Source organism: Microcebus murinus, chromosome 6 (genome assembly GCF_040939455.1).
Source record: "Microcebus murinus isolate Inina chromosome 6, M.murinus_Inina_mat1.0, whole genome shotgun sequence".
In the NCBI taxonomy this organism is placed as follows: domain Eukaryota; kingdom Metazoa; phylum Chordata; class Mammalia; order Primates; family Cheirogaleidae; genus Microcebus; species Microcebus murinus.
In genome coordinates, this window is record NC_134109.1 from 99,336,342 (window position 1) to 99,363,092 (window position 26,751).

General features: G+C 48.6%; 1 protein-coding gene and 1 long non-coding RNA gene across 4 annotated transcripts in view; one reads left to right on the top strand and one right to left on the bottom strand.

The window, feature by feature from the left end:
* Window positions 1-25,392, bottom strand: part of CA12 (carbonic anhydrase 12) — a 56,404-nt gene extending 31,012 nt beyond the window's left edge. The window contains exons 1-2 of one of the 3 annotated variants that reach the window (XM_012758696.3): window positions 25,106-25,392; window positions 19,876-19,896 (exon numbers count right to left, since the gene is read on the bottom strand). In XM_012758696.3, the coding sequence (XP_012614150.1) occupies window positions 19,876-19,896; window positions 25,106-25,190 (106 nt within the window). In that variant the 5' untranslated portion in view covers window positions 25,191-25,392. The remainder of the gene's footprint in view (window positions 1-19,875; window positions 19,897-25,105) is intronic. The other 2 variants (XM_012758694.3, XM_012758695.3) reach the window with 2 other exon arrangements.
* LOC105868118 (uncharacterized) lies at window positions 7,747-13,371 on the top strand. Its single transcript, XR_001152565.3, has 3 exons — window positions 7,747-7,835; window positions 8,359-8,402; window positions 12,561-13,371. It is a non-coding gene; the product is annotated as an uncharacterized LOC105868118 (long non-coding RNA).
* Window positions 25,393-26,751: the final 1,359 nt, after the last annotated feature.

Genomic DNA, 26,751 nt, shown 5'->3' on the forward strand with positions numbered 1-26,751 from the left:
CTCTCCTTCTTGTAGTGCTATTTAATTTTGAAGTGAATTCACTCATTTCTTCAACGAACAGGCTGAGTGTGTGTCAGGCACTGTACTAGGTACTAAAGATGCAATGGAGAATAAAACAGATCCAGTCTCTGTCCTTGTGAGAGACTGATCATAAATAGCAAGTGAAGCAATATTCAGATAAAATAACTGCAGTCTGCAATCAGTGCCGTGAAGGAATTAAACATGGGCTGTGGCAGGGATCACTGTTGAGGGGGTGGGACATGCAGGCTTCCTGGAGGAGGTATCATTAAAGTTGAGACTTAAAGAATGGGTGGAAGCAACCATGAGCAAAACCTGAGGAATGGCATCCCCAACAGAGGGCCCTGCAAGTGCATATGCTGCTGCAGGGAGCTGGCGTTTTGTAGGTGCATGTGATTGAACATGGCAACCTCTCACCGGGCCTGGGCCCTCCTCTCTGCCAAGGCTGATTGGGAATCATTCGACACCTGCTCGTGTGCATCTCTCCATCTGTTAGGAAGGTCTTCCTGCTAAGGGGGTGGTCCCCACCCTCTCTGGGGTCATCCGTCAGTCCTGGTCCTGTGGCTACGGCCACAGAGAACAGTGCTAAGCCACAGGACCCCATTCAGAGGGGAAGGCAGCCTTTACGCCCTCTCTGTATCCATCTGGGAACCACACATCCTCAGAAGGGTGTTGGCACGGAGAAGCCGCATTTTAAAAACGCTTTTTAAAATACATTTATAGCTCCTACAGTTCACTTCTGAAGTTGATTAAAAGATATATGGCTTCTCGTAAAAGCCCAGTGAGTTCAGCCGGTCGGTAGTATGGAGTTTCCACGGTGTCTACCACAGCCGGGTTCTGATCCGCCACGCAGAAGGCCACAATCTGCTGGACTCTGCCTGCCTCCCTGCCCAGCCCGTGGAAAGACACAGCCACAAGGCCCAAGATCCTGCCCAGAAGGAAAGGAAGCAACCAGGGGTGTGAGTTAATAATTGATGGTGAGGTCCTATGCTTTTATTATTTCCAAACAGAGGGCAAGAAATCAAACTGGCGTTGAAGCATTTCTTTTGGTAATGTTACCAACGAATCAGAGATGGGCTGGGGACGGGGAGCGAGGGCCAGACGGTCAGGGTTACTTATGATTTATAAAGCTTGAAGCTGCCATAGTAAGCCCACTCTTTTTCCTTGGATTTTATACCGCAGATCAATATAAATAGATAAGTTTTCTAAAGCTGCTTCAATCCATACTTTATATCAAACTTTTCTCTTTATTATTTCAATTTTTGTTTGGGTCAGCTTGAGAAGGAGGATTGAGACGTGGGCTTGGGAAAAATCCCTAAAGACCCCTCTTTGGCATCATTTCTGGTCCAGCTGTGGTTGTGGGGGCCGGTGGTGCAGGCTAGAGCTGAGGAGGGGGGAGCTGTAGGGCTGGGGCTGCCCCTGGAAGTCCTTCCCCTCCACCCTGCCCATAATACCTCCCCAGTATGCTGGATGGGGGCTCAGGGTGGATGAGAAGAGCTCCACAGTTATTTACACACTGCGGTCAAAGCCTCTGTCAGTTTCTTTCTGGAGGGAAGGTTTTTATAGGGAGAAAGGGGGGTTTCCAGGCTACCAAAGGTAAATGGGTAACAATCTATTTGCTTTTGTTCCTTCATCTCTGCCACCCTCTTAGATTCCCATGACCTGTTGTTGCCTTAGACCATGTTTATTGCGGAAAAGCTCCGCCCACTTCTCTGGACTTCTCTGTGCCTGTTCTCATCACCCCTTTTTATTCTAGCAATGCTGAGATGCTTGCCTCCTGCAGACACATCAAGCTGTTTCACATTTCCCTGAAACACCCTCTCACCCCCTAAGGCAGGACAAAGTGTTTCCCTCTCCTCTGAGCTCCCACGGAGACCTTTGCATTTCTCTTTCCTTGCAGCACCTATACTTATCAAACTAATATTTTATGTCTTTCTACCCCGATAGTCCAGTTGGTTCTCAAAGTGTGGTCCTAGACGAGCATCATTGTCATCATCACCTAGGAACTTGTTAGAAATGCAGATTCTCGTGTCTCACCCCAGACCTACAGAACCAGACACTCTGGGCATGGCACCCGGCATCTGTCGTTGAACAAGTCACCAGGTGATGCTGTTGCAGGTTGAGAGCCACTGCATCAGACTGTCAGCTTGCTTTATTCATGCCTCCCTGACTCCTACTACACAGCCCAGCACACTGAAGTGTTCAACAAATGGTTCTAGAACTAAGCAACACCACCACCCAACCACTAACAAGTTAAACAAGCTACTGAAGTGCTAACAGCCTAACCCCTATAATGAAAACTAGCTGGGCCTGAGTCACCTGTCAGTACTCAATACGTGTTATTTTCTTTGATCTCCTTTGACTCATTGACAAAAGAATTGAGCTAGATGTGAAAATGCTAAGCCCATATAGCAACGGCCTGTAGCCACAGGACTTGCTAGACATCCTACTCTATCCTTCTTAAAAACAGCATTCAAAATAGGGAGCTCCGGGCTCAGGCAAGGAGCGGTAACTATCTCTGAACAGGACTGCAGACGCCATCTTTTTAAAACACTGTTATATATGTGGCATTTACCTAATTAAATATGGTGTCAAGCATTTTTATTCATGGTTGACCATCAGAAACACAACTTTCTTTTCTAACCCTGTTTTCATGGCGCATGTCATTTACTTAATCTATTTTTGATTATGGTAAAATATATATAAGCAAACTTTTTCATCATCCCAGATATGCACCACTGGTGGGAATAGTTTGATGGTTCCTCAAAAAGTTAAACATAGAATTACCATATGATCCAGCAATTCTACTCCTAGGTATATACCCCAAAGAACCAAAAGCAGGAATTCAGAGAGATACTTATAGACCCATGTTCATGGTAGCATTATTCATAATAACCCAAAGGTGGAAATAACCCAAGTGTCCATCAATAGATGAATGAACAAAATGTGGTATAGACATACAATGGACTACTATTCAGCCATAAAAAGGCTTTTCTCATCTTAATGCATAATTTCCTTTCCAAGACTCTAACCCACCAGATGCTTGAGGAGAGCTGGGATAGGTCTTTATATTTTCACAACACTCACCATAGACCCAAACTTACTGCAGCTGCTCAGTTAAACACTCATTGGCTTTCTGCAGTTTACTTGGTCTAGATTGAGAACAGTGGTTGTTGAACTTCAGTGTGCATCAGAATCTCCTAGAGCAGTGGCCCCAACCCTTTTGGCACCAGGGACCAGTTTCATGGAAGACAATTTTTTCATGAATGGGGGGTTTGAGGGAGGAGGCAGAGCTCAGGCAGTGATGTGTGGCCCTGTTTTCCTAACAGGCCATGGACTGGTACCAGAAAACAGCCCAGGGGTCAGGGACTGCAGTCCTAGAGGGCTTGTTAAAAAATACTGATTTCTAGGCCCCACCCTTAGAGTTTCTAATTCAGTATTTTTGGGATGGGGCCCCAGAATAAGCATTTTTTTTTTGAGACAGGGTCTCACTCTGTTGCCCAGGCTAGAGTACAGTGGTATCATTGTAGCTCACTATAGCTTCAAACCCCCTGGGCTCAAGTTATCCTCCTGCCTCAGCCTCCCAAGTTGCTGGGACTACACTACAGGCTCACGGCACCATGTGCCTAGCTAACTTTTCTATTTTTTGTAGAGATGGAGGTCTCATTCTGTTGTTCAGGCTGGTCTTGAACTTCTGGCCTCAAAGCTATCTTCCCACTTCGGCCTCCCAGTGTGCTGGGATTACAGGCGTGAGCCACCGCGCCCGGCCAGTCTGCATTTCTAATAAGTTCCTGGTGATGCTGCTGGTCTGGGAACCAACTTGGAGAACCACTGTGCTAAAGCATCATGTCTCACCAGGGCTACACACTGCAATCTCTGACAGCTTCTAACTCTGCCCTGGCCCCTGAGATCTTTTAACTGATCTTGAGTAGAGACTAATTAAAAGTGATTCTAATGTGATTCTCCCCAGGTGATTCTAATGTGCAAAGTGGAGAAGAGTTGGGGCTTTTTTCTCTCTGAATGTCAGGGCAAGGTTGCTTTCCTTTTTTCAATTAATTTTTATTGTGGTAAAATACACATATCGTAAAATCTACCGTTAGGGACATTTAGTATAGTCACAGTGTTGTGCAACCCTTACCACTATTTAGTTCCACATCATTTCATCACCCCAGAAGGAAACTCCATACCTATTAAGTCACTTCCAATTCTCCCTCCCCCCTGCCCCTGGCAACCACTAATCTACTTTCTGTCTCTATGGATCTGTCCCTTCTGGACATTTCATAAACAGAATTATATAATATGGGGCCTTTTGTGGCTGGCTTCATCCAGTTAGCATGTGTTCAAGGTTCACCCACGTTGGAGCATGGATCAGAACTTCATTCCTTTGTATGACCAAATAATATCCCATTCTATGGATATACCATAATTTGGTTATCCATTCATAGGGTTGCATTTTATTGTAGTTTAAATATTTGACTCTGGTTAAATTGCTAGGAATCCTTTTGTGTATAATAGTTGTTGACTGAAATAAAACATTGGTGTTTCTCCTGTCTGGGTTTTAGAATATCAGCTATGAATAGAGCCGAGAGGCAGCCAGCCGGCAGGAAAGCAAGAGGCAGAAAATACAACCTGGTTTCCAGGAAACGAGGGCCTGGGGTCAACGAGGCTATTATTTGTCACAAGCTCCTGAGTAAAAAGGGAAAACTTCAAATGATCCTGACCATAAAGGCATGTTCCATATGGGGTGGTGTAGTGACGGTTCCCCAGTGCTCAAAGGAAACCGCTGGGAGAATGAACACTGGGAAGACGCCGCTTTGTTGACAAGCTCCCTCCCTGGCAGAGAGCAACTTGGAAATGTCACAGCTGCTTTTCACCGTTGGTTCACCCGTCTGTCCCCACCCTTCCCGGCTGACAAAGCTGCTTGCTGCTCCTCCCCACCACCTTCTCAATACCAGTCTTTGTTAAGAGCCTAAGGCCGTTGGGTGAGAAGCCATGACTTGATTTGGTGTGTAGACAGGAGGTCAGAGGAAAATCTGTGTATCTAAATTGGATGTGACCTTGCGCTAACTATCAGCTATGGACTTTCAGTGTCTATCTGCTCAGGTGAGTACCTCCCCTGATTCGATTGCTCTTGTAGCCTTTGACCCTGGTCGCACCACCCACTCCCCCCAATTCTGACACCTCCTTTTCTGGGGACACTGCTTTCTCCTCCCACATCCCTGTCCTTTCTCAGCTGTCTGTGGATACCTGCTCCTTAATGCCCGCTGTCCCCGTGGTCTTGTCCTTGGCCCTTTCTCCCTCTTACATGCCATCTCCTGGGACAATGCTGTCCCCTCCCATGGCTTTAATGCCAGCTCTGCCCCCTGCCCAGGTTTCCTCTGAGCTCCAGACCTACTGAACACCCCCACTGGATGGAACCCCAAAATCAGACACGACTGGAAGGGGAATCAGACAGGCAAATAATTTTTTAATATAAAAAAATCTCACCAACTTTTCCTCCTGCGCCTCCATCTAGAGGTCCTGCCAAGCTCTATCTCAGCTGGTGGCACCACTCAGCACACCAGAAACCTGGGACTCACGCTCTACTCCGTCCTTTCCTCTCCTTCAGCCCCCACGTCCAGGCATCGGAGACCTAACAAGTTTACCCTTTTAGGTGACTTTTTAAAAAATCTTGCTCATTTAAAAAAAAAATTAAATATACAGAAAATTTATAAGAATAGCACAATGAATTCCCATATACTCTTCACCTAGAATATTGTTAACATTTGGCCACATGTGTGCTCTCTCTCTCCCCATATATATGTTATTGTTATATCTAAACCATTGGAGAGGAAGTTACAAACATCATGCCCTGTCATACTTAAATACTTCAATGTGTATCTCCTGAGAAAAAGGACACTTTCTTATATAACCACAATATATTAATAATTATCAAAGTCAGGAAATTTAACAATACTGTTATCTAATATATAATCAATATTCAAATGTATATACTCAATCTCAAAAGATCTTCCTAAAGATTGCTTTTTAATTATAAAGGGGGAAATGGTAACATTACAATGAAGAAACTTATCAGATATCACCTTAACCACATGATCCAAGTTTTGACCCATAACAGGACAACTGACATGTGTGCCTCCTGACATGACACACCATGGAGGACACAACGTGACTTCTGGGGTATTCATGCCAAAATGTACAACCTGATTCTCATTGTGAGAAACCCCCAGACAAGCCCAGATTGAGGAACATTCTATGTGCTATCATGCTACAAGGTCTACATGCTTCAGAAATGTCAAGTGCATGAAAGGTCTAAAGAGATGCCACAAAGAAGTGCAGTAGGTTACCTAGATTGAATCCTGGATCAGAAAAAAATGCCATCAAGGATAGACTGAAGTTTGTCTTAAACTAGGCACAACTCTTGTGCAGACCTACAGCTTGTGACTGTACCCCTCACTGGCCTTGTTTCTCCAGGCTCGCTCTCCAGCCCTCTCCTCTCCACACCTAGTGCACACCACATCCAGACAGTTCCTTGCAGAAAGTTCTCCAGTGGCTTCTGGGGCCTCCAGGGTAAATCTCGAGCTCTGTAATGCAAGACACTCGACCCTGGTGACCCCACCCACTTCTCCAGGCTTTGCTTTCCCCAATAACCACCTGTCAAAACTGTGGAGGGTTGGAGCTTTTATCCTGTAAGCTAACAAGTTGGTCTGCCACAGTTTCATGGATACTAGCAGAAGACGCGAGATTCCTGGGTCAGAGACAAAGGATAGTCTAATACTCATAACAGTGCCCACAGTAACATTGGTACCAGTTTCCCAAGCTTCAATTCCACAGAATGATGTAATGAGGGCCAGGTGATGCTAGCACATGCACACTGAGCATAGCATCATGGCTGAGAAACTCAAGGTTTAGGAAACCTCAATCTTATAAAGGGGGTGGCTAGCAAACCTGCCCAACATTTGCCCCTGAAGATGTTATCTTTATTATATTGACAGCAAACAAATCTGCTCTTTTCCCAGGGGGGGGAGATATTATCACTGTCACCCAAGACTGTTTGCTACATAAACATCCTTGAAAAGCAAGTCTAGAGCAAAAGCTGCCAGTGCCTCTGCTCACACATGTGCTGCAATGTGAGAGGCTGGTGGAGAACTGTCTCCCAACACGACACTGCAGACGCTGGGCTGCCGCCACCTGACTCTCTAACTGCACCTTGTGCTATCACCTGCTTTTGGGGGTCCCTGTCGCCGGCGATGCGATGCCATCCTGACCCCTAAAACACACACCACCCATGCACATAAACACTCTCCTTGTCCTGCTAGCTCCTTTTTCTTTCAAGAGTTAGCCCCTTGCTCCCAAACTGAGGTTATTAGTCCCCTATGTGTTCCAGGACGCCAGCACACACTATCCGCTCCATTGTAGTGACCTGTCTGCATGTCCACACATCGAAGGTTACACACTGCCACGACCAGCCCACAAAGGGAATCACTAGGGACTGGTCGAAAGAATAATCCAATCAGTGAATAGACTGTTATTTTATAGCTGCCAACAGTTTCTTCCTGTCACCTGAGGTGGAATCAGATGTAAAAACGATGACGCTGGAAAGCTGGCATGGGGACAGGGGCAAGGAGACTCACGAGCATCTTCCACGCTCTGGGGCAGGCCCGCCCGGTGCTGTGGCGTCTTAGCTCCGCAGACGCGAGGCTGGCACCGCCCAGCCTTCCTGTGGAAGCGGAAGCGGAAGCGCAGCCCTCGCCATAGCGCTCCAAACGCGGGCACTTCCGGCCGAGCTGCCCGGCGTTCCGTATAATGATCCAGCGGTACAAACTGGGTGAAACCTTAGCGGGTCTATGCCCTAGCAAAGAACATTGTTTTTCTAAATAGTTTAGGCTGTCGTAGGCGGGATTGTTGTTGCCCCACGTGAGATGTCGTTTCAGACGAAGCCCGTGCTCTTCAACTGGGGCGATTTTGCCCCTCAGGGGACACGTGGTAATGTCTGGAGATATTTCTGGTTGTCACAGCTGGGGGGATGCTAAGGAACAGTCTACAGTGCACAGGACAGCCCCCTACTACAAAGAATTATCTGCCCTGCAATGCAGAGGCTGGGAAGCCCTGGGCATTTGTGATAGCCCCACTGGGCCACATGGAAGGAAGGACGAGACTACACTTATAGAGGAGGTTTTTCTTGAAGGAATTGGATGCTCTCAAGGTCTATTGTCCTGGGGCAAGGGAAAGGAGTGGGAGTGTGGCCTCGGGGAAGGGGGAACATAGTCAGATGGGACTGCAGTCCACTGGAATGAACTGATAGATAACAAATGTATCTGTTTTGGATTTTCCTTTTAGGTTGTAATTGCCTTGTTCAGTTCCCAGGAGCTTACCAACACCTAGTAAGTTTGTTTTTTTCTTTCTTTTTTTTTTTTAAGCTACCATTTAATGAGCACTTTTTATATGCCAGGAATCGTTCTACATCAGGGGTTGGCTAACTTGTTCTGCAAAAGGCCAAACAGTAACTTATTTCAGGCCTCTCGAGCCGTACAGTCTCTGTCACTACCACCCAACTCTGCTGTCATCCTGCAAAAGTGGCCACAGTAAATATGCAAATAAATGTGCATAGCTGTGTTCCAGTGAAATTTTATTTATAAAAACAGGTAATGGGCCACATTCAGCCCCTAGGCCATAGTTTGCCAAGTCCCATTCTATATGTCTAACATGTACTATTTACTTCAATCTGCCTAACAACCCTATGACACAGGTACTACACTCTCATTTAATAGATGAGATAACTGAGGCGTGTGCCTCATAACTGACTAACATGCCAAAGTCACACTGCCAGTAAGTGGCAAGGCTGAGCTCTGAATCATGAGGGTTCACACTCTCCGTGACAGCAGCCTCTCTGCTCTCAGAGACCCCAGAGCTGGGCGGTGGCATTGCCAGGAGGTGGCAAGAGGTGATCAGCACATAGGCTTTGCACGTGGCCCAGAGCTGCAGGTGAGAAGCAGCAATGGAGGGACTTGTGATTTTGTAAACACTCCCTGGGGAATCTGGGAATAAGCAAAAGAGGGGCTCTGATAAAAGACAGGAACTCTCTGCAGCTCCCCAGATGGAGCCCGAACTAAAGTGAAGGCTGAGTGGCCCCTGAACTTTGACCTGATGACCTAATATTTCACTTAATAGCGTTCACAGTGAAGAAGTCCTTTCTGATTTCTAACCTATAGCACTCTTACTGTTATTTAAAGTCTTCCCTTATAGTTAAAAAGCTTGGTTTTTGGTGGTTCTTCTCATATCTGAAGACCTTCATCCAGGCTACTTCTGTCTTTTTTCTAGAGAGGCATGAAGTGGGAAAGACTTTGGAAGCACCTGCCCAAACTGCCAATCCCAGCGCTGCCACCTATTAGCTGTGTGTACTTGGGCATATTTCTTAGATTCTCTGGGCTTCACTGATAAAATGGAAGTAACAAAACCTATCCCCAGGGCTGCTGTGAGGATTCAATGTTATAGCACACGAGCAGTGCCCAGACCCTGCTCTGGACTCTTGTGCATGCTGGTTCTCAGCCCCTCCTTGCTGAATAGTCTCAATTTTTCCTTCTTTTCTTAGGGGCTGGTTTCCAATCTTTTAGAGCCAGGTCTCCCTTTCACTTCACTGAATACAAATCTAGAGTTCCCTGTGTGTTCCTTTTACTTCTAATAAGATATGCAAAGGTGATGTGGCATTTTGTTTCAGACTGCTTTAACCTCTGAAACCCTACCTTCCCAGATCAAGTGTCACCTCCTCCCTAGTGCCTTCCCTGACTCACAGAGATTTATTTAATTATTTTGACTCCCAGAGATTTAAAAAAACAACAACAAAAAACAGATAAGCCATTCTTTCCCTATTCAACAAATGTTTCCCAAGCACCTGTCCCCAGGCCAGGCTGTGTGCATCTGTCTGCCTGTGCAGCCCCTGTGGAAAGGCCCCCCTTCTAGATAACTCTTCCTGAGGCTAGAAATGGCTCCCTTGTCCCCCATGGAGGCCCTAGAACACTGCCCCACAAGGAGCAGCCTTGAGCTCAAAAATCAACCATTGACAGGAAAAATTCTGCAGTGATAATCGGACAAGTTAGCCTTCCCTAAAAGCAAACTGTTGGCTATTAACCCAAGAAGTACCCATGCTGATGGGGCAGTTATGTGGAAGGAAGCATTCAATTCCTGCAGTTCTCAATTTTTTTCCAGGCTATCCCAAGTTTTCTGATCAGACACCCTTGCACACTCAGTGCTACTCAGTGATGGGGACACTCCCTGCTTCCCTCCTGCTGATGGGCAAGTTAAGCCTCATAAACAAAAGGTTTATCAAGAGCAGGAGACTCTTGGAAAACTGCCATCAGGAAACAGAGGAGCTGCTTTAAGACTTCACCTAAGCACAGCTCCAAGCCTCGAGCTGCAAACGCACAGAGGTGCGACTCAGAAACCAGCTGAGAGGCCCACTTGCATTAACTGGCTGGGAGATGCAGGTGAGCGTGCTGAGTTGAAATGCATCTAAGAACACTGGATACACAGATGAATACAGATGTGGGCATGCAAAGGTTCCTCAGTCCTCCTCAGTCAGTCTTTGCAGCCTGGGCTGTCACATGGTATTTGCTCACTAGATCACTACGTCCTGTTCCTGCAGTCCAGGGCCACTCGCCCCAATACCCTTTCTTGGCACGCTTCTGTATTTACATACGTTCTCTCTGCAACGTGCTGCTTTCCAAATCCAATCCCCGCACTCAGCTGTCTGTCCTCTTCCTAGGAGGTTTATTCCTATGGGGATTCACTCAGGCTTGTTCCTAGGGGAGCCCTGACATCCTCCCAGCGTGTGTTGCCAACAGTAACGATCACTGAATTCTATTTTTTTTTTTCCCTAGTAACCACACTGGTCTTTGATCCACATTTCCCACGAGCGTGTCCCAACAACGGAATCAAATACTTATTTATGTCAACAAGTATTAAGTTCATTGTGTTTCCTTTAACCACTAAGCCTGTTATCCTGATGAGAAGAAGAAAAGCGAGTTAATTTGGCACAATTTGTTTCTGGCAAATGTACATTATTTATGTTTTTTTTAAAAATCCCTGCATTTCCTCAATGGCATGATGTGTGGTACAGGGCACACAACACTTGGCACAAAATAAGCATCCGCCAGATGAGCTGGAAGGAGCATCCGGTGGGAAGCAAGCCATCCAAGTTCTTGCTCTACTCTCAAGCCCTTTTGGGGCCAGTTGGCAACTCTGAGTTTTCCTGGCCTCATTTATACGTCAGGGCAGGCCTTGGCTACATCAGCTTCTCCTCCCCAACGAGGACGCACTGGGCAACAATGGGGGACCAGGTGCCCATGTGAACACTTTGTGAAGCCCCGTACAGATGGGCACTCATCATGATCAGGCCGTGATGAGGGCAATTACAATGTTAGGTGTCTGCATATCTGGCCAAATTGTATCAACAGGTCAGGATCTCCGTTGCCCCTCCCTTGGGTCAGATTCCCCTCCACTTCCCCCTCATCTGTCTGCTTTTCCTTCCTCCTGTTTTCCACTCAATCCACTGTCCACCCTGCAGCCAGGAAGATCCTTCTAAAATGCTAATCTAAACCTATCAGTTTCCCACTTAGAATGCTCCAGCCATTCCCTCCTGCCTCCAGAATGGGACCCTGACTCCTTACTGACTGGCCCCACTCCTCACAGTCTGGCCCCCAGCCCCTTCCCTCCTCACTGAGATCCTCGGTAATCCCCAGAACATACCAGCATCCTAGCTGATCATTGCAAAGATTGTCCCTTTGTCCCAAATGCCCTTTCATACCCTGCCCTTTCCCTGGCTAGCTCTTTGGTGTCCTTCAGGTCTCAGCTTGGACATCACCTCCTCCTTGAAGTCTCCTTCAATCCTTGTCCCAAAACACTGAGTGAGGTCTCTCTCCTCTGTATTGTAAGGTCCTGCTTACTTGCTGTCTCCCCATATTCTCAGTCCCATAATGGCAGGGACCATGCCTTATACATCATTTTCTTGGCACTATTCTTGCCATTAGTCCAATATTTGGCACTTAATACTCAATAAATATCTGTGGAATGAAATGTGAACCAATTATCTCAGGCAAATTGAAAGCTTTGGTTTTTACATCTGCCTTTGATTAAGTGGGAAAATTTTAACTATTTCATTATTGCATTAATTTGTTAAAAGCCAAACCATTTAAACCATGGTATTCATGGTGGGGATGGGGGCAGGAAAAAAAGAGTGGTGAAAACATGCAGTAGCACTGTTCTAGATAAAAATTCCAGAAAGCTATTTGTTACAACATTTTGGCTTAGGATCAGGAAAAAATATCCACAAATTAGAAGGGCAACACCAAAGTGATCCTTTAGCTTTGTAGGTCATGAAAGAACAGACATTGACTCAAGTTGCAAGCACCAATTTTCCTTGGGCTTCCTGGTAGGCAAAGCTAAAAGGGGAAACAGTCATTTGCATGACTGCCTCAGGCCTGCTACAGAACTTTGTCCCACAACCTTGAGAGTCACCTTTTCTCCTTTCTCCATTTCTCATGCAGTTCCCAGAAGATGGAACACCAAGGAGGGGCCACGTTGGTGACATTTGCCAATGTCACCATGGCCTTCCATAAATAAATCTCTCATCACGACTGAGATTTTGTTGAGCCACATGTCCTGGAAGGAGGGGACAACATGAACCACGTGCCCCAAACCTGCAGGCATCTTTATGAGAGCTGGATGTGTTCCATTCATTTCACCCAGAAGTCATTGCACCTGATCTCGTCACAAGTTAATGATTGCAAAATCATTTGAAGAGAAGAGCTAAATGAACCATTTTATTTAGACTTATACCAGTTCTGAGTCAACATTTGTAGACACAAGGAGGTGGTAGCTAGTATTTGTTCCTTCCTGGTTGGTATAAATCAAATGCCTGTCAGGTTATTGAAAGCTTGCTCCTTAAAGAAATACTTTCTCAACTAAAAAATAGCAGCTCAGTTACTTTGTTTCTAAATACTTGTGACACTGACGCAACACCACCAAAAAAGTACATGTGAAGTGTAAACTGACTGGAAGTCAGGAAGAGCTATAGGTCAAGATCTAATATAAATATGATCCCCCATTGTTCCGGTACACTGTGTCAGACAAGGTGCATGCTAGCCAAAGTTTTTATGCTTTTTCCTCCACTGTTTTCACAATTGTTGGAATTAATCATTTCAGTCCCTTCTGTGCATTCTTAGTATCCAACACACTGCTTCTCAGCATTTGGGGAAAACTCCCATATTCCATTGTTTCTCAATGCCACTGATTATATACCCCAATTTCAGATATGCTAAAATGTGGGAAGAGTGGACATCTTACAACCAATAAAAAAGGGTCTTTGCAGCAGGTGCTGTCTTTCTTTCCTGGCCCTGTGGCATGGCCTCTGGGCAGTGCAGCAGGGCCTGCACCCTTCCCCCGCAGCTACCCCTGCAAGGGAAACAGGACTTTCTCCCTCTGTGACATGAGATCCTGCTGAAACATTCTCTGATTCACTCTCTTCCTTGTGGAAACTACTTTCTAGTTCCTGCCTGCAGCCACCTTCACACACCTGCTTTGAATTCAGCCTTTTTACTCTAAAGCTTTCCTTTGAGGCGGGTTCACAGGGAAGCCCGCTGGCTCCTCCCGGTACTCAGTACTTGGATGGGCTTCCCAGGGCTCCCATAGGCTCTTGGAGGGGTTGTGCCTGCCCTCCGCAATTCCGGGGATGAGGCCAGCAGGAAGCAGAAAGGTCAATATTGAGCACAGCTGAAGGCCTGCCGGCCCAGGGTGATGGCTCTACAGCTCCTCCTGGGCCCTTGCCCGCCCACCAGCTGCACCCAGCCATCTCGGGCTCCACCTTGCCTCCAGTGGGGGGCCCTGCACGGGGCTAGGCTTACGTAGCTCAGAGCTCTACTGGCCCAGCCCCAAGCTCTCCCCAGCCTCAGGCCTCCCCTGCTGAACCCTGAACCAATGCTCAACCTCCATGGGCTGGACAGGGAAACAGGACATGCCTGCTCTCGGGAGACTTCAGCATGGCTGAGGTGACCATAGTCGTAGAACCAGAACTGGTCCTTGGATGCCAGGAAAGCACGAGGGAGATTATATCTGACATCACTCTGGTCTGAAGGACAAGGCTAGAAAGAACCTTCTGGCCTGTGACGCCCCTGGGACAAGTGCTTGGAGCCTTTGTGTTTTTTGTTTAATCCCCTTTTTTCCCCCACATAAAGGAAATGCTCTTTGTTTATTCAGAATATAAAAAGAATATTTCCTAGCTGTAAAAACTCACAATTCAGAAAAGTGTGAAGCAGCAGAACCTTCCCTAACAATGACAGAACCCTCACGTTTGGTACTGTAAAGTTCACAAGGCATTTCCCACCACATATTAGCTAATTTAATCAGCATTGCCGCTCTGTGAGATGAAGGGAAAGAAACAAGGATGAGCTTTGCGAGTGATCATCACATGCCAGGCCCTATGTTAGCCGCTTTCCATGCATTAGCCTATTTGATCCTTACCACAACCCTACACAGCAGAGCGGTGGTTCTCAAACTTGAGGGTGCAACACATTCACCTTAAGGACTTATTCAAACAGACTTCTGGGCCCACCCCCGGAGTTTCTGATTAGTAGGTAAGCCTGGGATGGAGCCAGGAATTTGCATTTCTAATAGTCACACATGGAGTCCCAAGTGATGCTGCGGCTGCTGGTTCAGGGACCACACTTTGAGAACCACCAAAGCAGATGCTGTGACTCCCATTTTGTAGCTGAGGAACTGAGGCTCAGAGAGGTTAAGTTACTTTCCTAAGGCCAGCCAGCCAGAAAGTCACCCAACAGATATTTCCACAGAGGTCTGTACCCTTTTTACTTATGCCTCCTGGTTTTCTGCAGCCACTATGCTGGTCTTTAGAAACTAATGCTAGCCTCCTTGTCTTTCCACTCAGCTGTGAACACTAAAATGTAGGCGTTTGGGCAGCTACAAGCCAAGATCCTTGAGGAAACACACAAACCTCAATTCTGCAACTCAGGAAAGATGAGAAATAATTATGAGTGAGTGGCCCACACCACATTGAGACAGACCCTGGATGGTACAACTTCAATTAGAAGTTACTGGAACTATAGCTCATTTAATAAACGAGAGGAGGTCAGATGGCTACCAGCCTCAAGGGAAATCTTTGGCTCACAGGGAGAGGAAGTCAGTGTGTTGGTATGAAAAACATGCCTGGCCTTTTCTGGCTCCCAAAGAGCACTTCTCGCCTCCTATGCACTCTGAGGATGGTAGCTGGAGGAGCAGGGAGAAGTTGCTGGTGTGTTCTGAGTTGGCCAAACCTCTCTACCTTTGCTAAAGATGGGAAAGCTCCTTAATTAAACCAGCCTTTCCATTGCACATGATCTCTAATGCCATTTTAAGTTCTCCCTTTAGCCCTAACTACAGCCTGCCTTTTATACTACAATTCAGGTGTGCGGTCACGCAGGGCCTTTATCGCTGCTAAATAGAAAGTAAGGAGTTTGTCTCCTAGCCTCCTCCCATGCATTCCATTTCTAGTTCTTAGTGCTTGGGAAGGGGTTGGAAAGGAAAAGTTCATTTATAGCAAATAAATATTCCAGCAGATGTAGAACAGAAGGCAGGTAGAGGTGGGGCTTGGAGGACCTGAGGGATATGAAAATGAGGTTTGCCCAGTGGAGGATCCGTCCTGATTTCCAAAGGAAATTCTTTAAAAGGTGGACAGTCTGGGAGAGGAGCAAGGAGCACATGTGAGGAATTCACAGCAGTGCTTGGGTCACACTTGAGGCCCCAGACCCGAGGGCTGTCCAGCCACGGCAGAGAAGCTGGTCAGGAGGACCTGTGAGTGGCCACGGCCACATCCAGCCATGCATCACCCTAGGCCAAGCCACCACCTTCCCAGAGCTCCCTGAACCGGGCCGGAGGGGCTGATCTCGTGGATGCCCTCTGGGGCTGTGGCTCGGGGAGAGGTGGGGTTCACGCACCCTCCAGGAGGGGGGCTTGGCATCCATGTTTCCTGCCATACCATCTCCTTTAAGGTTTGTCTTGCTCGTCCCAGAGCTTGAGCAAACAGTGCTATTTATCTATTTCTGAACTAGCTCCCATCCAAGGAGCACCAAACCAACATCTGATATCATCAGGGACGGAGCACCGTGCCCATTCCCTGCTCACATGATATGTTCTTGGGTCTAGTTCCAATACAGTCATTCTTTTTGGTTGCTGTGTTATTCTGAACACACTGGGGGTTTTTGTTTTATTTAGTTTTGTTTTTTCTTGGGAAGGGCTAAAAAAAAAAACCCAAACTGTTAGGGTAAGGATGACTCTCCCAGATAGCTAGAATTTTTTAACTCTTCTATTGAACATAATATACATACAGAAAAATGTACCATAAGCAAACAGTGTGATGAATGGTCACAAACTGAACAAAGACCTAAGTATGCCCAACACCCCCCTCATCATGCCTCCTCCTGGTCACTTTCACCCCACGAGGGTACCTGCTATGCTACTTTTTAGCAGCATAGATTTACCTTAGCAGGTGGGAGTCTCTCCTAGCTCACAGGACTGACTGGGACTGATTTCCAGCAGGGAGGGCCCACGTCACATCACCCCCATCCTCTCCCATGAAAGAGCCTCAGCGATTCTAGGCACAGCAGATATGCAGCTGCTGCTTCAGCTGCCCAGGAGGAGCACAGCGGGGCAGGGCTGCCCCATCTCAGCTGTCAGATGGTCCTCTTTTCCCCAGTGGGCCACCCCTGAGGTCAGTCTGGTGACTCAGTGATGGAGGCGGGGGTGGGGGCGAGTACAGCTCCCTTTCCTTGCGCTTCTAGAAGTCCTACCATGTGCGCCAGACAGTGGGAGGCCCCTGGAGCTGGATGACTCAGCAGTGTCTACGTGCAGAGAAGCTAGTTCTGTACCCCAGGAAATCCAGTGTGTGGCATTTGGTTGGACTTGCCCTATTCAGTGCGGCCCTTACTTTTTGGAAACCATCTCCCCCCAGCACCTGGGCCAGGCCCTCTGTTTACCTGTGCGACTCTGAGCACAGGTGCCGCCTGCCAGCCTGGACCTGTCTGCCCCCTTAGCTGTCCTCCCTCTGTCCTCCCCCACTCGTCCCCGCTGAGGGCTGACTCCACATCGTGTGCACCCATTTCACTAATAACAAACCGATTTGCCTCTGTGCTGACCCCATGCATGTCCAGGCACCATTAGACTCTGCCCTCTGCTTCCTCAGCAAAGAGCTGGAGGAGGGACAGAGGGCCGGCCAGAGCTGGCGGTCAGGAAGAAATGCTTCTTGACCCGTCAACACAGCTGCATACAGAAGCCTCCCTTGGGGAACGCCATGTCATGACCAAGTGGCAGTTAAGTTTATCCTCCCACACCTAGATGTGACATCTTTCTGTTCCCTGTAACCATCTCATTGTGCCCAGGGCAGGCTGTAACAGCGGCAGAAAGCCCTGCAGAGACTTGATCTGTGCTCCCACTACACCTGCCAGGCCAGCAGAAGAGGTAGGGCAAGTTTCCTCTGCCTCTGGGGCCAGGCAGGTCTCGGGAACCAGGTGGTCAGTGGTCCCCTGACAGGGTGTGCATAAGAATCGCTTGGGGGAGGCCGGGCGCTGTGGCTCACGCCTGTAATCCTAGCTCTTGGGAGGCCGAGGCGGGCGGATTGCTCAAGGTCAGGAGTTCAAAACCAGCCTGAGCAAGAGCGAGACCCTGTCTCTACTATAAATAGAAAGAAATTAATTGGCCAACTGATATATATATAAAAAAAAAAAAAATTAGCCGGGCATGGTGGCGCATGCCTGTAGTCCCAGCTACCCGGGAGGCTGAGGCAGAAGGATCACTCGAGCCTAGGAGTTTGAGGTTGCTGTGAGCTAGGCTGACGCCACGGCACTCACTCTAGCCTGGGCAACAAAGCGAGACTCTGTCTCAAAAAAAAAAAAAAAAAAAAAAAAAAAAAAAAAGAATCGCTTGGGGAGTGTGTTAAAAATACAGGATTTCCAGGTCCCCTCTGTCCCCCAGGCGCAGGCTGAGGCTCAGAAATCTGTACTTTCAAAAAGCACTCCAGGATGATTCTGATGTGGGTGACCCCACGCCATTGTTTGAGGAACACTGATCTAGACAACCCCTCCCCCGGGCTGCAGATGGGGAAAGTGTGACCCACAGGGCTCGAACAGCTTACGGGGGCTCAGTCAGAATAAGGCCCAGGACGCAAGTGCCAGCTTCCATCCGTGCCTCCCACCTACCACGCAAGGAGCCTGCCCACCGGCTGCAGCCCGGACTGTGGATTCTTCCTTCACCGGGTCTCCTGCCCTGGCCTCCCTCCTACTGCCATCACCGTGAACTGGATGTGAAGTCACAGAACGGGGCTTCCACAAGGGCCAACACCATCCTGCCTCCCCCAGCCCCTGCCACCGGTGGCTCTTCCTGAGCACAGATTTACTCCCCGCCCTGTCCAGAGAGCCCACGGCTCCCTGTAACCCCTTCTCCACATGCTGCCCTCAAATACCACCTGGCTCTTTCTGGCCTCCGCGCACGTGACGCCATCATCGCCTTGGCCAGCAGCAGCTCCTGCCCCCTCTCTGAATCCTCCCCATCTCCCAAGGCCCAGGTGAATGCCCTCCTCCTCCAGGAGGCCTTCCCTGACCATCCGGCCCTGGCGCTCTCATCCTCCGCTGAGCAAGCAGAGCACTGAGCCATTTGTTTATTATCAGTGGTTATTACCTGTTCGGCTTTGAATTGTGGGCCTTAAGTAAGTCCCAGCTGCAGACCACGCCTACCCTTCTAATTACCCTCCTCCTTAGCAATGGGCCATGCACATAAGTCCATAAGGGATGTTAGCAATAATGGAGCCATGCAGTACCAGGACGGAGGGGACCTTAGCCTGTAGGTAGCTGGTTGGTCAGTCAGTGACTTTTCTATGTCTCCAGAAAAGTGAACATCCAAAGGCTAACCTTTGCAAGTCAAGATCAGATCTCTCTCTGGGCTGTGCTTCTAATGCAGTCATCATCTTCCCTGCCTGTCACTGCCACACGTCCCATGGCTTTACTCTGGCCACACCCCTGCTTGCTTCAAATGCCTCCTGTGCCAGTAAAGTCAATTCCACCCTCCTGCTTGCCGGAACATTCTATCTTGTGCATCTTCTGTCACTCCGCCCCCTTCAAGACATTATTAACATCCCCATACTTGCCAGAGGACCCAGGCACCTGGCTTTCCATTCCCATTCCAGCCAATGACCAGATTTCCAACTCACTGCAACTGAGCCCACTTGGAGCTGCTTGTGTTGCAGGTCACCAGGGGTGGCCAACATGCTCTTGACCCAGTTCCACAGAAACCCCGTGCATCAGGCGCACCTGCTGCTCTCCGTTTAGGACGAGCATCCCTCTTCCACTAAGGACTGACCATCACCTCTTCACCACTTGCTTACAAACATGGCAACAGGAAGTTAATTCTAGACACACTGACAGCTTAAGTTCTGGGGCCTGAGCCAAACTTTCAGAAAGGAGCCCTTTATTCTTTGTTTCTTGTAGGACAAATGTCTTGAGAGGGAGAAAGGCTCTCCCCTGCCAGGGCCCTTGCAGCCTGGAGGTACCTGGAGCTTTGGTAGAAATCCTTGCAGGAATCTGGAAGCCTCATGACTCACACAGTCCAAGTGCACGGGGCAGGCTCACCTGCTCGGGGAGAGCGCAGTATGCAGCCCTAGTCGAAGTGTTGTTTCGAGATGCCTTTGTACTCTTCACCAATAATACCAGAACTCCTCTTCTGACCCCCAAAATAACCTCCACAGAGCATGAAAGTTTGGAGTTTCTCATTAAATACAACCATATCCTTTAAAAAAAAAAAGTATTTAAAATCTCTACTTACCAAAATAGGTCCACTTGGATCCTGCAAAGAACAAAACACAGTAAATAGATTTCAGTTTCTTGAGCATCACGGAAAAAAAAAAGAAAAAAAAGGAAAGTAATTGACAATTAAAAAATATAAAAAACAAACAAACCAAAAAAACCACAGTAAATAAGTACAACTGCACTGAATGAGGTAGGGAAAACACTGCCGATTTTATTTTGAAATGGGTGAGACTGAAAGGAAGGCGGATGCACAGAAATTAAAACTTTTTCTGGGTCTGTGTCAGAACAACAGCTTCTCGGGGCGCCCGGGCTCCACCGCAGGCACGGGCAGCGAGTGCGCGCAGCAGCCGTGGCTCCGGAAGGTGGCTTCGTGAGCAGATGCCTCCCAGACACCTTAGATAAGTCAAACTTTATTATCTGAATAGGTCATGATTTCATGTGGCTCAAAACCCAAAAGCCGTCAAAGGGCAAATACAGCGAAAGCTCTTCCTCCCCCCCCATCTCCCTGCTCCCATTGCACAAGTTCAGCAGTCGCCTGGGGGCCGTTGGCAGCACGGCTACACACGTGTGGGTTCCTACCACCTCCCCTTTTCCGCACACAAACACTGGCACACTGCTTTTTGCCATTTAGCAGCATACCCTGGAGAACAGTTCATATCAGTGACACAAAGAGGAGAAAGCAAATCTCAATCCGGAAAAGGTTTTCCCTTGAGGAAGCTGCCACCTTCATCTGAGTCAGGATTCCAGGGGTGGTGGGAGAGCGTAGTGGAAGCTCCGCCAGGAATATGACAAAGGTCATCTACCGCTTCCCGCTCCACACCCTTCATGCATAAAGGTCCTTCCTTCCTTCCTGCATCAAAAAGGTCCTTTGCAAAAGTCATTGCAGAGCTGTGTTCTTGGGACCCTGCCCGCCCACCTTCCTCTTCACCCTTCACCTCTGTACTGGAGACGGAGGCTCTGAGTGGAGATACCTCCCCTGTGTCTTGGGGTCACATCCAGTGAGGGGCCTGTGCAACTGAACCCCTCCTTCCCAGATTCTCCCGGTGCCTCGATGGTTGTCGGCCCACGAGGATATAGTGAGAACAGGGAGATTCTCACATCCCCTTGGTCTCTTGGGGATTGGTTTGCAGTAAAACTTAACTGGCAAGCAATCTGGTCACTTGTCACAGCTGGGTATTTCCTACTCAAGCCAGTGGTGGTTTTAAAAACTAAGCATGGACTTTGCTTTTTTGTTGTTGTTAAGCTGGTTTAATCTCATGGTTTTCGTTGTTCTGTTTTGTTTCTTTGCCTCAGTGTTTTTAATTAATTCGGGTTTATGTTCAAATGTAATTGGTAATTTTTTTTATCAAATTATACTTGCACGTGGTTTAAAGAGTCAGATGTTTCTACAAGGCTTTTAAACACAAATATCAGCCCCCTGGCATTCCCTAACTACTTACTGCTCCCAGGGCAACCGTCTTGTGTCTTTTTAAGTGATTCTTTTGGTATTATCTCTCTAATGATATAAAACACGTGTGCTATTCCTTCTTGATTTTTTAGGTTTAGGCATTATCTATTGACATCCCACTCTGGAAGAAAAGGATTTAGGTCTTTTTCACCCACCCATAGCCCATCTCTTGCTTTTATAGGTAAGGAATGAAAATGAAGGTGAAGTGACCTGTGCAGTATCACGTGCCTGCTAAGAAGAGCCTCTCCACATTTATGATTAATTTACCATTATTTCCATGAACTTAGGGAAGCTTTGAGTCTCTTTCTAAATCTCTGGAGCAGTGGGGTGGGAAATCCAGACCCCCTAGAGTATCTGATGAGTACTGGACCTTCTCTCCATAAAAATGCCCACAACCTTAGATACACAGAGTGTCATGTACAATTAATTTCAGAAGATCCAGAGATCCCCTGACATCTGCTTTGGGCCCTAGTGGAGTTAATAGTCCCCAAGATTAACCTCCCCTGAATTAGCAATTGGATGAAGACATTCAGAGCCGTGGGGAAGCCAAACTTGTATAAGTGACTCCAAGGGACCTACTAGCCCCTGTACTGAAACATGGTGAAAAGAAATAAAGTATTGCCTTAGAACCAAGCTATAGAAGATATCAAACTTCTTTTCTGGACATTTCCTTTCAGTGTTTTGTGTGAGGTATTCACTACTAAAATACAATGATGGATTTCAGAGACATAAGAAGCCAGATTATTGCCACTTAGCAGGGCAGAGCACTTGGAGGCCTAGGGTATAAATTTCCACAAGTAATGGGCGAGGTCATTCTCATTTTTCCCCTGGGGAGGTACAGCCTGCCCCCGTGATCCTGGAGGCCACAGAAATGCATCTGCTGCGTCTGAGCATTGCTGCCCCAGCCAGGGGTCTCCACTGCACCTGCTCCCACTCGAATCCTAGCCTTACTGCCTTACACGCTCTGCTGCCCTCTCCCGAGCTCGCTACGCTAGGTTTCCCCCACTGTGTCTCTCATCCTCACATGAGCCATTGGCATCCTACACTGGAAAGCTCAAAGGCAAATGTTATGGAGTGGACACCTGGGACTGTCAGGCCTCCGGTGGTGACACAGGACTGAGGACTCATTGAAAAGCAGCAGCATCCAGAGCAACATGTCCTGCCTTCCTGTCTCTGAGCCAGCCGGTTCCATGCTCTAGACTCGGTGCCTTGGGTATGAGTGGCAGCATCTGGAGGGGCTCATGGCTGGGGGGCTGGGGAGAAGCAGCATTGCCAAGTGAAGATGAGGATGGTGAGTTCATCGGGCAAAGATCAGGGCCCACGCTGGGGCATCATCAGCTCGGATCTGACCTTGGGAAGACTCTCAGAGTGTGTCTGTGTGCGCATGCTCACTCAAGTGTGTGCTTTATTCAGGAATGACACCTCCTGGCTCCCTACCTCTAGCTGTGAGTGCAGAAGTCTTAGCAGGATTAAACTGACCCCATAGGCAGGCCAGGCCACAGCCTCAGTTGCTTCCTGAGGGAGCAGGCCCTTACTGGAGGGGAATAGTTCCCTTCCCAAATAAGGTCATCTGTTTCCTCTAGACTTGGGATGCTCAGACACCTGTTAGAACCTGCAGACCCAGCTGGCACTGGGCAGGGAGGGAATGCCCTGAGGACATGGTATTTACAACAATCCAGGTCGGAGGTTCCTGGCCCTGCCTGCTTCCTGTCCTGGGTGCTAGAATCTTCCCTGAGTGACCATCATCTGGGCAGCCCGAGACTGCCCAGCTCTCTACACCAGGTTCAGGCAGAGCAGGCCCCATAGAACTCACTGCAATAGCCCCTAGCAGCCATGCCAACCAAAAGTTCCAAGGTTTTCTCTCCAGAAGACGTTCAACCTCACCTCATTATGCTCCCTCCCTCCCCAGCCCCAGACATGTTTCTTGAACATCCTCCAGTGCCAACTTCTAGAGGTTTAAATGCTCCAGGCAGAGGACAGACCACACTTTGACCTCATTATCCAGCTTAACCCTTATCTACCCCCAGCCTTGGGTTAATACTGGCATTCTATGCCTCAGTGATTTTTTGCTTTGACCTTGTCCCCTGAGGCAGTTAAAACACCAAAAACCTGTATAAGAAATAACAGAATAAAAACCATGTTCTTAGAATCTAGGAGTAGGCAGGCTGGCTTCCCAGGGCTGGAAGAAAGCAGAGTTTTTACTGTAAGCTTCCCCTACCCCAACCTGGAGAATTGGGAGCACAGATAAGAAGGCGGGAAAGGGAGAGGGAGGGGGAGGGCAGGGAGGACAGAGGGGAGGAGGGAGGGAGGAGAACAGGGGAAAGGGGAGGGAGGGGAGCTGTCCCAGAGTAAGGGGAGGCCCCAGCTTTAGGAAAGAGGGCCAAGGAATGGCTGTTTATCTCTTTTGCCTTGGAGTGCTTGGGACTAAAGAGAATGTAGTGAAAATCCCATCTCAGCGCGGCTTTCTTGAGAAGGGAATACATGTCAGAGTTTGCAGTTTAAAAATTAATTTCCACTTTTATGTGACTCTGTTCTCCTATCTACCTTCTGTTTCCCCGCCACCAGCTGGGGGAGATAATATCAAGCACATCAAGCCAGCCAGTAGATTGGGATTTAATTAAGAGCAATCCACAGCGCCCGGCAGCCTGGCTCCCTGCCCTTCCCCACGGGCACGATGACCTCCAGGAGAGAAGGAGGCTCAGAGCTGCTACGCTGCTGAGTGGGAGCCGTTTCTCACCACCACTGCTGGCCAGGGAGAATCCATTTTCAGCCATTATAACCACTTTTGGTCTTTCTATAAATGTTTCAGTCCAACCTTGGGTCCAGGAACTGTGGCACCCACAAATGCCTCTACAACCTAGGCAAACCCTGCCAAGGGCAGCAGCCCCGATCGGTCACTCAGGCAGTTTTCACAAAAGTCAGCGCCTACTTTTTCCCCAGAAAAGTGCTCACCCAGCTGTTGGAGAGGCAGGCAAAAGCTTGGCACCCTTTTTTCATTCCAAAAGATAAAGTGACCTGACTTGGCCGCTCATGGTGACTCAATGGCCTGACCCCAGCCCACAGTTCAGGTCCCCACCATCACCACCTCCTCCTGCCACCCCACTCAGCACCCGCAGCCTCCAGCCCTTTGGGGCTAAGTGTCCTGATCACAAGCAGAAATAAGGTGCACGTGTGCGCGTGCGTGTGTACGTGCACACAGGGACGCTCGGCATAGTAGAGCCTCGCGGAGGAAAACAATGATTAAGGATGAGGTGCATCATCCCTTTGACTTGGAGGTAAAACTTAATGGTAAATAGTGTCTCCTCCAAAGAAAAGCACCCACCACTGTCTGTGGGTTCTGCCCTGGGCGACAGCAAACCCTTCCCTGTGCTCGGAATGGAATGCCTCGGTCACTTCTCTGCTATCTGCACCTGGATGGGGGGGCGCAATATTTTAAATCTTGGTTTTCTTTCTCTTCCCTGGTTAGCAAGTTCCCAAGCCCCATCTCCGGAGCTCGGGGCGCTCAGAGAACATGCATTTTTAACACCATATCTGAGCTAAGCCCCAGTAGAAAGAAAAGACAATGTGCTTCCAGCCCCAACTGCAGCAGCAGCTCGTGCATTCCAAATGAAAATGAAGCATCCTTTCTTTAAAAACCAAAACCAAAAAAAAAAAAAAGCCATGCTCTTTGGCACTATGCCTTCCCTGCTCCCTCAGGTAATGTTTTTACTTTATCATCAAGAGCCTCGCAGGAAATCCTTCTGTCCAGGTGCGCCTGAGCGCTCGGGACTGTTAAGAAAGAAGCAGGCAGAAACTTTACCGTTCAGCGGGGCTGGGCTGGAAGGCTGCTCCTTTAAGATCAGCAGCAGGAGGACGGTCGCCGCGTGCAGGCTGCCCCGGGGCATCTCGCGTCGCGTCCGTGGGCTCCTCGCTGCCTGTCGCTCTGTCACTGTCCCACCGCGCACTGGCACCGCGTGCGCTCCGCCCAGGTGCCCCCGCCGAGCAAGTCTTCGGCTCCTTGGACTCCCTGGATCCCCGGCTACTTTTATGGAGCGACTCAGCCCCAAACACGTGATGTCATCGTGCAGGGGGAAGAACGCCCTGCCTACCGGAGCGCTGGAGCCCCGGTTCCAAGGTGAGTTGCAGCCCTGACTTCAGCCGTGCTCTGTGCGCCCCGGCGCCCCTCATGGCAGGGGCTGGCCTGGAACCCGCTTCTCCGTGGGAGCTGCCGGCAGGCGTGGGGGACATCCGCCTGCCTCGGCACCATTCCAAGGGTGTGTCTAGAGATCCCTTCAGTGGCCATGGCCTTGGTCCTTCCCTGACCCTACTCAGAATCCCCCAAGTACAATGCCATCTGGGCAAAAGCCTCCTTCAGGGACCCAATCCTGTGCCGCCCAGACTAGGAATGGGTTAGAGGCTGCATTCAAATTCAGAATCTCTGGGAATCATGTAATGCATCCTGATTAGGTTCTTATCTTCAGAGTTCAGACACAAAGAAATTAATTGAGAATAGGAAAACAGCGCAGTGGGGTGCGTGTGAACAGCTTATTAGGGTTTCCCCTAGTAACGGTAAGTAGACAAGGATCATGCTGGCTCATAACGTCAGTCCATCTGCACTAGGAAGCTGGGGGAGAGGATCCCTCCCCTGGGTTGGTAGCAGAAGAAAGAGACTTACATTATGTACTGAGCACTAATATGTATCAGGTATTTTTTTTCAAGGCTCAGAACACAATACCCAAAGTATGGCGCCTGGGCATGCTGAGTACTTTGAACTGAAGGACATTGGAAAGGCCTCAGAACAAAGGCCTATGGCCTTCCCTGTCCTCTTATCTCCTGCTCCCACTCCTTCTCTCCCTAAGACAGTCAGAGAAACCAGAATTCCTCTTCCTGAAGGCTGGTCTTAGAAACTAGAGCCCTTCTTCTCCAAAGAAAACCATAAAACCCAAGGTCACTCTCTCCCTTGGCCCTTGGAGACCCTCTCTGCAGAGGGGCCCTGCCTCGTATCCGGGCAGAAGGGCCACTACACACAGAGGCCAAGAGGCATCTGAGCAGACGGGCCTGCCTGGGCCTCGCGCCCCTCCGTCTGTTACCATCAGATCCCACCCTTTTGTCCAATCACATTTCTACATGGCTGTCGGTTCTTCATGAGCGTGAACACAGAAATGGACAGTATTCCCTGAGTCTTTGGGTCTTCATTTCTGAAGGCTCCTGTGTCACATAAAACTTTAGGTAAATTCATTATGTTTTTCTCCTGCTAACCTGTCTTTTGGCATTTGAGTGTCAGCTGTGAGTGACCCTTATGATGGGTGGGGAAAGGATCCCACCCTTCCGCCGCCCTACACCCTATACTAGGCATGGTGCGTGTTGGTCTCAACCAGTGTCCAGGCTCTGTTTTTCCCGTGCATATTATCATCACCCATTGCTCATTTCTGTCCCCTTTTCCCAAATATCTGAATTCTTTGAAAT